The 14,439-nt window shown below is 45.9% G+C and overlaps 1 protein-coding gene across 1 annotated transcript; it reads right to left on the bottom strand.

Annotated features, from left to right (window-relative positions):
- Positions 1-286: 286 nt before the first annotated feature.
- LIPH (lipase, member H) lies at positions 287-14,439 on the bottom strand (the record flags this gene model as incomplete). Its single annotated transcript, XM_009706838.1, has 10 exons — positions 14,388-14,439; positions 9,932-10,299; positions 9,115-9,223; positions 8,911-9,012; positions 7,813-7,902; positions 6,518-6,685; positions 5,519-5,614; positions 3,689-3,800; positions 1,964-2,137; positions 287-354 (listed from the first exon to the last, which is right to left on the bottom strand). Coding segments are annotated over exons 1-10 (1,339 nt in total), but the record flags the coding sequence as incomplete, so codon positions are not given.

Here is a 14,439-nt window from a genome sequence, read left to right as displayed (position 1 = left end):
CGTGAGGGCGCGGCCCGGCCGCTGAGGGCTCAGCCCCCGAGGGCGCAAAGCCGGCTCCTCCGGCTCCACAACCACACAACGCCATCGAGGTTTTTTTTTTGTCACTTCTACAGCCCCATTTATAAGTCTCTGCGTTGACAAGAGGGGCCCACCGCGCTGTCGCTTTGTCTCCCCAGAAGGCGTCGAGGAACTTTCAGGTGAGTCCCCATACGGCTGTGAGAATGTCTGCCGCCTTCAGACCTGACATTCACAAATAGCACATTCGGGTCTCAGCTCCTGCGCCAACATGGGATGGGCTTAAAGGTTTTTTTGATGTTCTCCATCAGGACAAGGTCATATCTGCACAGCTGTGGTCTGTATAAAAACAGTCGACACAAGTCAAAAATGAAAAATCAGCATTTCTTGTATCATCTTCCCAGCATGCTGGAGGCTTATGTAAAATAAGTCACCTTCTCAAGACAACTGGCTTGAAGTCCACCTAAAGTGAGGTTGACCTTAAGCGTTAGCAAGGCCATTGGGTACCTTGAGCATATTTTCATTTTGTTCTACATTATCTTTTGCTTTTCCTTGTGGAAAAAACACAAAACCCAGCAAGCAAACTGAGCTATTGGCTACAGAGTTCATGGTTCCCTTTAAGCCAGACTTGTGCGTCCACCGAACGGGGTGGTCCTGGCAGCTCACGTTCATGTTCCTCCCGGTTCCCTGGTATCAGCATTAGGGGTTGTGCCGCCGCTCTGAGCTGGGACCAGGCATTGATCTGGCTTAGAGCTAGCCCAGCTGAAAACCAGAGGAAATACTTAGGCTTTCACTTGGGGCCACATGAACCCTAGAACAGGGGAGGAGAGAGGGCAGGACATCCCTCCTTGTGGCAGGGACTGCTTACTTAATGGCGTTAAAATAATCATGAAACTGTACTCATAGCCTGTGGCAGCCCTTCCTAGGGGAGAGTGGACAGCCTCTGATGAAATGCCTGGGCATTTGTATCTACTTTTAAAAAGATTGAATGCAGATCTTGGGCTGGAAATGACTGCGGAGATGTGGGACAGGAGAAAGGGAGTGTCAAATGAGGGGGAGCTGCAGAAGGACTTTGCTTGTTAGACACATGCAATCTTTTCCTTATTCCAAGGCTAAGAGAAGAGTAGCAGACCTTCACAAACTGCAAAGAAACATGTTCTGCAGCTCTGTCCTTTTTTTTTGCTTCACCCTTCTCACTCTGTGATATACAATCCTTGTTTTAACCTAAATTTAAAGCATGGTATGGCTTGATGGCCGCACGCTGTCCTTGCACACAAGGTCAACCTAAGAGATCCTGTACTTGCTGAGGTCAGGCAGAGATCCCGTCCTCCACAGGTGCCCTAGAAATCAGGGAAGATTAAGGGTAGGACTGGAGAGCAGACAGAGGTTAACAGGGTGACTTAAGCAGCTGTAGAAATCTCATCAGCAAATGACCTGGTAGATACCTCATCGTGTTGTGGGTGGTAGTCAGTGCTTTGGGGCATAGTGGCCAGCAGCTCCCAGTTACCAGTATTCCAGGAGTAAATTAATCTCCCTGCTTGACTGGACATAGAAATGGACTGGGATATAAAATGTGTGTTTGAGGCTGGACATTTATATTTCCCTGAGGGTTGCGTTTACCTTCAGCCCAGAGTTCAGGCCTGGGCATCTTCTCAAAGGTTATTTTCCTGACCAAAGGTTAAAATGTCAGACCACATCGGAGTCAGACCACTAATGACATGTTTTCAGTACAATAGAACAATCTCTGTGTTCAAGTAGGTATTCAGCTATGGGATTTGTGTGCATGCGCTAAAGGCAGAATTTATTCCCAGGATACGTGTACAAGAATTATTAAATGTGAAATAAATCTAATTGTTCTGGACAAACTCAGCCAAGCCAGGAACCTGAGAGTTTCATTTACTTCTGTCCAGTCTGGAAGATTAGAAATGGTTTGTAAACCTCTGCTTACCTTTCTGGATTTGTAAGTGACCGGAACCTCATTTGGAGAATCCTGAGTTTGAATTTGGGGCCAATGACAGATCCTGTGGAAAATGTCAAGGAAATTCTTTCTACATTTTCAAAATCCTGGTCGAATCCAATTAGCAAAGTGATTTGGTTGTACTGCTGAAAGACTGCAGCTTCTCTAAAGATAAAGCAGACAAGGTGTGAGAGAGTCACCACGGGAATAGCACCATTTTTAATATATTCAGTATAGTATTAGAAGCAGTGCTGGGGGAGGAGAAGGGCTGAACTTACCATTAGTTTCTGATTTACAGGAAATGGGTAGAGATTTGGGTCTCCAGGTGTGAACCTGCTCAGCCACTTTTGCCCTCAGTGATTTGGGGTGGGAGTGGAGACACAGAGGTCTGATGCCGTTTGCTGTGGTGCCAAACCAGAATCCTCACTGTGATTCTGCTTTGAACCCGAGTGGACTAAACCCAAATGGTGTTTGTACCTGGCTGCCTCTGCAGACCTGAGCACAGAGTCATCCGTGGAGTTTGCAGAATATGTTGCTGTATATAAAAATCTGTTTGTAACAATGCTGTATGCCTGAGGTAGCTCTACAAATGGAAGACTGTACCTTGGGGATATTAATGCCCCTAACTAAATTTCTGGTAGTTCTGTTCTGGCAAATGCAGCAGAAGTGTCTGCAAAACAATGCAGCGTTGACCGGAATTAACGGAGAGTAGTCCAGCTTGACAGGGTAGGAAAATAGCACAGGCTTAAAGAAGTGAAGCCTCGCAGGGCTGGGGTTTGGCCTTGGTCCTTTTTGACAGAATGGCCAGTTCTACTTTGAGATAACGCATGAAAACTGCACTGACCTTGCTGCAAAAGCAGCAGAGCTGCTCGCAAGAATGCTGTGGTCATGCAACACATTCTTTATAGAGCTGGTTGTGTGGCCATAGTTTAAGGTTTCCCTTATGAAGGTGAAGAGCGCAGATGTGACTGGAAGTGTATCCTGGTTGCAACACTCAAAATGACTGGCCTTGTTTAGAAGTTTTAGGAGGGCCTGACAAATAGGACAAGTTTTAACCTGTCAAAGGTGTTCACGACGTGTGTGTGTGTGTAAGCATGCTGCCTGGTGGGCTGTCACACGCTCGGCAGAGCGGGGTGGTCCTGTTGTGCAGCCCCAGGGAGCTATGCAGATTGCTCCTGTGCCAGTAGATGTGGCTGAGAGAATATGCAGTTAGAGATACTTGGAAACACTAGTTGAGCAGGACTTATTTGGCTGAAGTGTGTTTAGATCAATCAGAAATTTGCATGTCCACATAAACACCAGTCATTAATTTGCCTCTCCAAGTGGAATGAATTGCTTTGGATGTTACATATTCAGGCTCAGGTTCATCCCAGCTGTCGTGGGCACCCAGAGCTGGAACGGAAGGCTCTCTGGAAGGGGAAGGAAAGAGGAGATGTATTTTTCCTCCTGCTTTAGTGGAAGCCTAGGACAGCCATGCCACTGGCTGAGATTGTCCACTTCAGTCCTTAAGATGCCTGAGAAGGGTCCAAACCAAAGGGTTGGGCTGTGTGTGTCGGGGGAGTCTGCGAAAATCGCATAGGGCCAGGAAAGCCCTAAGGCATGTATGCTATCAAGTATCAGCAGAGAAATTAGAGGAGGATATCTTGCCTCCTCCCAGATGTAGTTGTACCAAGTGATTTGCTAACATTTACAGATCATCAGATTGGTAAAACTTACGGATTAACTTTAGATTCTGCCTTCTTCCCAGTTTCATCAGCTAGTACAATGCTGAAGGTGCCTCTTCTGGTGTCTTTGTTCCATGTAATAATATCCACAAAGTAGTGATAAACTGAGGTGAGAGAGAGAGTGAGCGCAGTTAGACTCTGCGTGCTTGCTCTGCTTTCCAGCCCGGCTGCGTGCCTGTCTGGGAGTGGAGCTGCAGGTGGAGGATGTCTTTCTCCCATTTGCTCGTCTGACACAACCCATTCAATTTATCTCTAAAATCTCTTACTCCTTCCTGCTTGCCATCTCCCTTTGCAGAGGTTTCCAACAGAAATATTAAGAGATGTCTGGGAAAGCACTACAGCAAGGGTTACACAAGTGGCGTGCAAGATGGCCTCTCTGTACGGCTTTCAGCACACCGCCATTCACTCCCTGTCTTCCCCGTTCATTTTCAGATTGCCTTTTCTTTCTCCTGTCTGCCTCTGAACCCCTTCATTTCTGTTCTCAGCATCTTTCACTTGTCTTCTCCGTCACGGAGCAGAATCATCTGTTCTTTACTCTGATCTGTAAGTGACTGAATTCACTTGCTGACCAGCACTGGACCTCAGGCCGTAATCCCTGCCCATGGCTCAGTATGTTGGTGATCACGGGGGTGAGGAGAAACCTCGGTGAAACCTTTTTTTCATTGATTCTCCCTTGCCTGGGCCCTTTCCCTGTGCCTTTCACTTTTGTTCAGGGTAGCTTTTTTACCTGTTCAGCTCAGAGCATGTCTCTGACTGTCATCGTTCCCACACACCTCTTGCTTGCACAAAAGAGTGGCACGTTGTTTTGAAACACAGCTTAGGAACTACCCTTTTATGTTTCATTTGCATGTTTTCAACAAATTTCCTAGCATTGTAAGCAAGGTGAGCCTGTTCTTGCACATCTCTAGCGAGCAGCTGGCTTTCACAGCACCAGGCAGGTTTGCAGATAAGGAATGTAATGGCAAGACTGCAAATGGACGTAATTCAAATTGTGGCTGGAAAGTTGCCTGGTGGAAAAGGACCCGGGAGTGTTGGTCGACAGGTGGCTGAATATGAGCCAGCAGTGTGCCCAGGTGGCCCAGAAGGCCAACGGCATCCTGGCCTGTATCAGCAATAGTGAGGCCAGCAGGACCAGGGCAGTGATCAGCCCCCTGTACTCGGCACTGGTGAGGCCACACCTCAAGTACTGTGTTCAGTTCTGGGCCCCTCACCACAAGACAGACCTTGAGGTGCTGGAGTGAGTCCAGAGAAGGGCAACGAAGGTGGTGAAGGGTCTGGAGCACAAGTCTGATGGGGAGCGGCTGAGGGAGCTGGGGGGGTTTGGTCTGGAGAAGAGGAGGCTGAGGTGAGACCTGATCGCTCTCTACAATGACCTGGAAGGAGGGTGTAGCCAGGTGGGGGTCGGTCTCTTCTCCCAAGAAATGAGCGATAGGACAAGAGGAAATGCCCTCAAGCTGCACCAGGGGAGGTTTAGATTGGATATTGGGAAAAATTTTCACCAAAAGGGTTGTCAGGCACTGGAACAGGCTGCCCAGGGAAGTGGTGGAGTCGCCATCCCTGGAGGTGTTTAAAAGACGTGTAGGTGTGGTGTTTAGGGACGTGGTTTAGTGGTGGACTTGGCAGTGCTAGGCTAATGGTTGGACTCGATGACCTCAAAGGTCTTTTCCAACCTAAACGATTCTATGATTCTATCCAGCAGCCACTGGCTTTGTTTCTAAAACGCTGGCTACGATGCCAATAGCCAACTAAACATCTCGGCTTGGCTGTTGCTGGAGGAGGCAATACACAAAGAAAAATCATCCCAGAAATCTTAGTTACTTACTGCAAAATGGCTCTTTGTCCGCTGTATCAAAAAACATACTTGTCACTGGATGGTTCTGTTGTGTTAAATAGCTTTTCCACTTATGGGCATAAAAACCTATAGATGACAGTTTGAAAATTAAACAGAGAGTTACTGCACAGGTATTTAAGCAACTAAATTGCTGAAAATAACAAAGCAAGTATTTAAGAAATAGCATATTACTTGCCGGCCGCAAGGTAGTAGTGTGACACATACTCCCGTACTCTGTAGACTTACACCAGGGCTTAATTTTACTTGTGTAACTAAAGCCAACTGAGTGTCTAAATATGCCTGGTTACTGTTCAGCACTTGTTTTAAGATTGATCTTTTCCCACATCTGATATCCATGGTCAAGAAGGATTTCATTTTGCAGTGCGGAATGAAAACCATCCCCTTAGCTTTGCAAGTTCATTCCTGGAAGTGTCAGGTTTTTTAGCATCAACATTTCAGAACTGGCAGCCTGAAGCTGGGCTGTCACATCCAGGCTGGGACACCTCTGTGTGTCGGTTACAACAAACCAGAATACCCTTTGTTCACCCCTCTGCCATTCCTTTTAGAGTCAAGAGGGGTTTGTGATGCTGAAAATTTCTTAGAAAAGATTCTGTTTTAGCAAGAACATGCCCCTGTCCCTCAAACTCTGCAACTAAGGCATTTTAATGCATTGTTTCTGTGACTTTAGTGTAAAGATCCGAGGTCTTGTTTTGGCTTTTGTAGTTCTGGATCCTTTACGTGTGGATTTCTGTTCTAGATCATAACGTGATGTGAGCGTACAAAGAGCAGGGAAATTTCTCAGGCCTCTTTTGCCTGCAGCAGAGGTTTGTATCTCTGCAGAAGTCAAGGAGAGACCGTCTCAAAAACTTACATGCTTTTGCAAAGCACTGTGTTGTCACACACATTTGTCACACACCAAGTTACACTAGTGATGGGCAGCTCTGTCAGACACAGGTATTGAGGATGTATTTACGTTCCCTGGATCCTTACCTAGGATGGGGCATGGCATAGGCCAAAACGTTTCGCAGCTGGTACATTTGCCATTCCTGTAATTTCTGTACGAGTCGCATGGGTATGCAGTAATGTTGCAGCTCTGTTTCAGGGATGACATGAACAGGAAAACAGACCTCTGGTGGTCACATTTAAAATACTGCAAGCCTTAATCATACATAGGGAAGAAATATTTTGTTAGCAATCCTCATGCTTGAGGAAAACAGTATTAATGCACTAGTAAAAAACCACACACATGTGAACAGTCACTGACCAGTCTGAACACAACAGATTGCACTGGGGGGCACTGGGCTGGGGCAGAACGGTAAGTGGGCACTAGCCTCTCCCTTTGAGTGCGCTCAGCTCTGCCTGTGCCTACTTTTCTTCTTTTTTGGTTTTAAAAACAGATTTGTTCGTATTGTTACTGCAGTTCCAGAGGATCCAGCTATGGATCCTACTGCATCTCAGGTGTTCCCCTCTTCTCTCTGACCTCAGGCCTGACAGTTGGATATTGCTTTTTTTTTTTTTGCACGTGGTCTTCCATTTTTGGTGTAAAAAACGCTTTAGAAAGATACAACTAATAAAATGAGTTGTTACATGAGCAGCAAAATGAGTGAAGCCTCATTTCCTATGGATTTTTGTTTCAGGCTGGTTTCCTATGTACATTCTCTTGGATCTGATAAGGGTTGAGTTCATATTACTGCCTTTTCTTCTGTGAGGTATCTTCTTCACCCAGCTTTCATAAAACCAGTTCTGCTGCTAGGCTGGAAAGGAAAAAAGCTTTCTTACATTCAAGACTAGGGCTCTACCTGCCAGACCGCACTGTCTGTCACTGCCAAGAAAGGCGCATTGGAGTCTATGTAAGTGCCTACCCCACATTCATCTTGAACCTGTTTTCTCAACAGGTTCTTGCCATTGCTAGTCCTTGGGGTTTTGTGTGTGTTCTAAGTAATTAAAAAAAAAATAAAATCCCACAGGTTTTCTAAACGTAATCACAAAATGAAAGCACAAATTTACCTGATGACTTTTGGCATGGAAAGTTAATCCCATTTGCATTTGTGACAGAGAGCAGAAGGATCACCCTTGACTCGTATGTCTGCCTGCTGCACATCAGCTAAACTCCTGTTACGTCAGCGTGCCACATCAGTGCTGGGAAGAGATTGCTATCACGGCTTTCCCAGAATATGGTTTTCATGTATTTTCTAAGCAGTGATGATGTTTCTCTGGCCTTCTCCTCTTTTTCTGATTGGAAACATTTTGTCAGTGTTTGTGCAATTCAAGGCAGAATTAATTACCAGAAAATATTGTCAGTGGACAGCCAGGCTGGTCGGTCCCGCCGTTGGGGTAGAAGTCTATGTGGCCTAGTGCTTCTCCGTAACCTAGTCCTGACAAAAGAAAGTATCAGAGGTGAGGGGAGGGAATATTACATCATAAAATGCAGAAGAAGGAAACATAAAAAACTAACTGGAAAAAATAATAGTTATTTAGCTCTAGGATGCCTGCCTGTGCAGCAATATTAATGTCATTCATCTATTCATGCAGCAGGCCAAATGGTTGTGACCCAGCTGTGTCATTTTAGCAATAGTATCAAATACCTAAAATAAGTCTCCGTGTGACAGTACAAAATGTGGCTTTTTGTGTTGCTGCGTGCAGGAGAGGAAAAGAGGTGCGAAACACTGGCTATTGCTGTGCTGCTGAAGTCCAACTTCTTAGAGGGACTGGGAGAAGACAAGAGGCAGCAATGAGGTGGGAAAGCCAAATGCTAGGGGTAGGATGGCAGTGGGAGCAGAGCAGAGGGTTTGCGTGACGCTGCTGGCCTAGCTGGCGGGTTTGAAGACATGCTGTGCACTGGTTGGGAAAGGAGAGAGCTGAGGGAGATGCTGGATTTGCCCCAGAGGAAGGTTTAGCCCGCAGGAGGTGGGATGAAGACTGGAAGCATCACGCAGGGAGCCACGGGATTGGGGATAACCGATCTGCTGTTCAAGGCATTGAGCTGTGTGATTAGCTTTTGAGATGCTGTGTTCTTGGCTGCAGCTTGACCCCGCAGTGTGGAGTTTGCAGGGAACTGCTCCAGCAGGACTGTCTGCTGCGGTAGCAACGGGGCACTCCGACACCCGTGCTGAAGTCCTCGTCCTTCATGGGCCACAAGGCTGTAATTGCTATAAACCAGCAGCATGTTTTGAAATGCAAATAAAACAGTAGCTCCCAAAGGAATGCAGGCAACACAGGAACACAGACCCCTTCAGGGCACCAGTGAAGGAGACCGCTGTTCTCCTGGGCCAAAGGAGCAAGGATCCCCCCAGCACTGCTGCCTACCAGAGCCCCCACTTCCCTGTACTCCCCATCAGTCTCTAGGTTTGCTCATAATGGCAAAGAGGAGAAATGTCACATACCATCGGTGTCCGAATGAATGACATCAACAAACTGTGCATCTGTAGGATCTAGCCTCTCACTAGGCGGCTTTCCTCTGTACAAGGGGCCTGCTGGGTCAAGGCCTGCAAGGCAAAACCGTGTGGATGGCATCACTTCAGTAATGAGCAGCTCACGGTGGACAGCTATCCTCCAGGCAAAAGGACTGATGGGAGGAAAGGCTTTACCTGTGATTCTTCCAAGTGTACCATCAAACATCTGTCCCACAAAGCCAGAGATGTGTGCTCCCAGGCTCACTCCTATCATGTGCAAGGAGTCAAGCGATGCTCCATCAACCTGAGATTTCAGAGTACTCATCGTCACAGATTTTAGGCATGTGAAAGGCATAAAAAATATCAGGAGGAGGAATGTAAATGCATCTCCCTACTTTTCCCACATTTTCCCTTGATGTGTTCTGCTCTGTGTAAATATTCCCCCTTTGATAGTCCCACAGTACAACCCGCACTCCTGTTTGAGGCCCATATCTGAGAGCGCTGTGCTGAGAGCAGTCCAGGCAATGGTGGTATTTTCCTGGGGCAGTGACTACAGGTGTGGACAGGAACGAGTATTCGTGGGCCCCGTGACTACAACTCCAGTTGCCCATGTGTGGTTCCTGCAAGGTGTTAGCAGACACAAAAGATCCTAATGATCCAGTGTCATCATTGCCTGTGCCACAGCACAGAGGAGCTGGAAACTGTAGCTGATCCCCATAAGCTGACTTTCAGACATGGAGAAAGTGGAAATAGAGGGAAAACAATGCTGCAGAGTTTTGTATCCAGAAATGTAAAGACTTAAGAGTGTAAACTGCATATTGCAACAAAATACCATCATACCAAGTCCGAGGGTAGAATTTGGCATTGCAGTATAGCTGCACTTCTAAAAACTAATGTATTCCTTTTTCGGAGTTTGTTTTCCCCGGACATCCTGCTGTTTTTAAACACTTCCTTTGTGCCCTTTACATCCTGTGAGTTAATGACTATACCGTAGTGTGAACGTTCAACTTACCAACATTTCATCAATAAGTTTCTTCAGAATCTCAGCAACTTTCTTGCAGTTTCTGGAAGCATTACTGTAGATGAGAGTTGTTGCGCCCCGGTTCCAATCTACAAGGATGACGTTCATGTCTTCTGCAGAAAGCAGGAGATGTACCAAGTCAGGGATCCAGACCGGGGTAGAGCCTGTGAGTCGGTAGCCGTGGATGATGAAGGTTGTTTTCTTGGTCACATCTAGATACTTGGAGGCTGTTGAATCGAGCTCTTCAGCACAGTTTGGGTTCTGTCTGGTGTACAGCAGCAGCTTCACTTTCAGGTCTGTCCCTATCAAAGCATTGCCGATGCTGAGAGCTGTGAACGCAGGGCATGTCTCCCCGGGATCTGAAAAGAGCACAGTGTGGCAAATCCTGAGGTTAGCACCAATGCATTTGCTTTGACCTTTTCTACCTGCCAGCCCTGCACAGGCAGAGGAACATACATTGTGAGCTGTCTGAGCCGGGCTGCTCCTTTCCTCTCCATCATGTTCATGACTGGATTTACCCTGAAACTTAGGTTTTCTTGCTATGTTGGAACAAAGACCACAAGTGGTACCTTCTTGGAGCAGCATTCCCTGGAACACCACAGTCCTGCTTCCACTAGCAGCTGGGAGATGGCATGGGCTCTCTCCAAAAATCCCACTAGTGTGAGGAAGGTATTAGAGACTGACAACTAGGATGGTTGCTGTATTGGTTTGAGAGCACACTCGGATGCTCTGGACAGGTTCTAGGATAAAGAGAGGTCCTCAGGGTTGGTCTGTAACTCCAGTCTGGAGCTGACAAGCTGCAGAGGATCTTGCTGTTTTGAGGGCCAGCTCAATGCTTCATTTGTATTTGCAGATGCGGCCTGCTATTTCACACTGCGAAATGGGACGCCCTTTGACTGTGTGAGATATGTTACTGATACGGCCTTATACACAGCTGAAGAGTAATCAGATTTTCTGTAAGTCCTGCTTCATGGGATGGTCTCTGCTATTTGAAAGCCTGCCTTTGTTCCTTGCTTTTCCAGCAGAACACCAGCTGAGCCTTCAGAGTCCAATACAGTCTCCAGCAGGGCACTGGCAGGGAATGGAATAACTGTCTACAGACAGACACTGCTTATGAAGGCCCTCCCAGGTTTTGTAGCCTCTTCCTGGCTCACAATCCTTTTCCCCAAATCCCCTTAATCTTACTGAAGAACCTTGTGGGAGAGAGTGTCTTTCTCGCACATACACCCTGGGCTGGAATAATTGTTCAGGCTGCAGTGGCTAGAGAAATCTTCCTGATCTTTGTTGCTTAAAGGCCTGTGCAGTAGGTAGAAGGGTTTAGAAAACCTGCAGCTGTAATTGTACTCTAGCAAATCTCCAATACTCAGTGCATTTTAATTTCTAAATGATGAAACTCTCAGTTTCTGCGAGCAACTTTCCCTTTTGTCCTCCTATGGAAATCAGCAGCATGAGAGTGATATGAATGCTACGTGCCCAGTGCATAAAATAATCTGCTCAGTTGCCATAGTTCTGCTAATTACTTTGTAGAAGCCCCAGGAGCTCCAGAAATAAAAGTTAATAGGCTAAAAGGATGTTGCAGTTAAGTCCAACTGGATATTTTAAATTGCTACCATAAATTCAGAAATAAATTTTAACATTTGAAATCCATGGAGCCCTTCCTGTATAAAGCCTATGGTAAAATATGAATAGCGGAACAGGAGCAGTGGAAAATGAACCCTCAGCCAGGCCCAGTGAACACTGGTTGAAATCGGTGGCCTTTGAATTGAGGGTGTTCTGCCTCTCTAATGTTTCAGTCGGGGCTCCCAGGGGCAGCGTGACTCTGGGCCCTGCTTACAAGAGTAAAGGTGACCTGGGTGGCTTTCTCCTGACCACCTTGCTCTTACCACATTGTCACAGGGCCAAGATGCTCCAGAGAAACAGCAGCAAGGGTTCTCCTATGATACTGCTCGTGTGGAGATCTCAAAGTAACTAGTAGAGAAAAGTTATCATTTTTTTTCTGATATACACCAGCATACACAGTGATACTCAATGACTGTCCTCTAGGTGCTACTGTAACATAAAAAAATACAATTATATTTATTTTTTACTAATAACTACAAATTGTTGTAGTTATTATCTAGTATTAGTATGATATAGTATTGTTAATCACCTTTACCGCCACTGAAGCTGTAGTAATACAGGCAGAAATGCCAGGCAAGAATTACTTCTATGTGGTGCAAGATTGCATTGATTGCTTAATTTGTTTCTGTATCTTCTGCATTGTGCCGAGACTTGCCCAGAGGAGCACTATGTTTGTCACCAGAGCAGCCCAAACCTTCTGGTAAAGAAGAGCTTTTAAAGAGCTGATCGGCATTTGCTAATACCTAACACAGGAACTGTTTAAAAAGCCTTGTTACATCTGCACCAAGTCTGTTAGGTTTGTTCTGTTTTAATTAACAAAATCAGATCAGTGCTAATAGCGGGGGGAAACCTGCCAGCTTCTCTTCTGGCTGGCTGGTTTGTGTCCCAGACTCGTCCACCATGCGTAACAAAAGCTGACACATGAGGACAGCCGGTTATCCTGGCTTTGCTCTTCATTCTGATAAGCACTATGAATCCTACCCAAATGGCTGGAAGTGTCTTTGAAACTCCAACATGATTTCTGTGATGAGGCAAGAGGCTGATTGAGATTAACTCTGCAAGCAAGGGAGGAGGAAACTTACACCCTGGCACTGTACTTAACCCCTGTCCAACAGACCTCTTCCCTCCAGGAAAGGTGAATAAATGTGGCAATTAACCCAGTGTCCCGTTAACTCGCTCCCAGCCCTGTCTTGGCCATTAGCTTGCTGAACGGCCTCAGGCAATTCACTTTTCTCCCTCTGCTCACTTTTCTGATCTGTAAAATTGGACAGCAAACACTAGTTTCTTGGGCAAGGTGCTCTGACATCTCAGCACCTGTACCAGGGGGCATACCAATCTGTTAAACCCATGTTCCTACGAGGGAGCTGGACATCTTTTGTCTCGAGCTTGAGATCTGCCTCTGAGGTGCTACTGCAACAGAAGGGGCATCTTCAGAATAACTTGGTTCTGAAGTTACACATGTGTGTGTATATATATATATTCTGAAGTTATATACTCCCAGGTGGGAGCGTTGTGGCCACGAGAATGATCCCAGGCAGACTCCGTGGTATTTAGTGCAGTCAGTGCTACTTAAGGCCTGCCTTCCCCTGTTCTCTCTCGTTCCTTTCTTGGACGCAGTGTTTGGAGGCGTTTTCTTCCTTCTGTCCTGGATGTTCATCCTATGGATGGGCAGGGTTCGCAATAGTGGCATTTTGGGGCTGTCTGTATGAATAGAACAGCAGCTGAATTTTTTACCTCTCACCAGTCTGTCCTCTTGCAAAGTGAAGTTCCAATAGATTTTCAGTTCGGTGGGTCAGTGGTCACTTGGTCAAACTCGTAGTTGTGCTAGCTGTGGTTTTTGGGAGACGGTATTGCCACATAGAGCCCGCAAAGGGGGCTGCTCGCCCGGTCAACACCTTGCGTGGATCTCAGATAAGCGTGTTGCTGCTTCTGTCTTTGTCTGCAGTTTCACTGACACTCAAAACGCTGTTGCCTCGCCTGGACTTTTTACAGTGTGTTTCAACAGACTGGCCTTACACATCAACAATGAGTCTTCGGCTTTAAGCACACTTCACTACCACACGGCAGCTCTTCGTAGCATTAGTGAAGATTTCCATCACTTTTCCACAGAGGGAGTGTGCCCTCTACCTCTTAAACTGGTCTTCACCATCTCACTGGGTTTCCTTGGTGCCTTTTCACACAATTCTCTTTTTGCACTTCTTATGACTACATTTCCTACAGCACATTTAACGAACTAAGCCAATTGCAACCCCAAGATTACTCCAGAGAACCTGGTGAAATACAAGTTAGTATTTATTAGAATACTGTTGTGTTTTGTTTTTTTTTAATCCTGTTTGTTTTCCCTATGAAGCAGAGATCTATAACTTGACTTGCTCCCATGTGTATGCTAACGCAAGGCAGTACATTTGTTTATTGTTATATGGGTTGATTCTTGATAGGGCTGTGAGGATATCAAATGAGGCTTATTGTTCATAAATGGTAATTCATCCTTCGCGTCTGTCATGTAAGACACTGCTGAAAAGAAATCATTCTTCTCTGAAGATTTCAAATGACATTTTCAGTGTTGATGGATAGTACTTATATGAGAGAAATGTTTGCAAAGTGAGGAAAAGATAATAAAAATGACTTCTGGTTTTACATTTGGAACTCTTAGAGCTGACTACATTCATGTAACCAGTGTAATTTGCTTTGCCAAAATAAATCATGCTAGTGAAAAACCCTCCACAGTAACTATAATGCAGAGGGTAGGTAGATTCATGTTTCTGCAAAGCACAGAAAGCATGTTATATTTGACAAAAACATTCAAAACAAACGGTTGATTTCTTACCTGTTTTCACCCCATACAAAAGGTAGATGAACACGACACACAGCTTCAGCAT

Source organism: Cariama cristata, unplaced genomic scaffold (assembly GCF_000690535.1).
Source record: "Cariama cristata isolate BGI_N322 unplaced genomic scaffold, ASM69053v1 scaffold44018, whole genome shotgun sequence".
Classification (NCBI taxonomy): Eukaryota; Metazoa; Chordata; class Aves; order Cariamiformes; family Cariamidae; genus Cariama; species Cariama cristata.
Note: the sequence above shows the minus strand (reverse complement) of the source record. Positions and strands in the feature narration are given on the sequence as shown.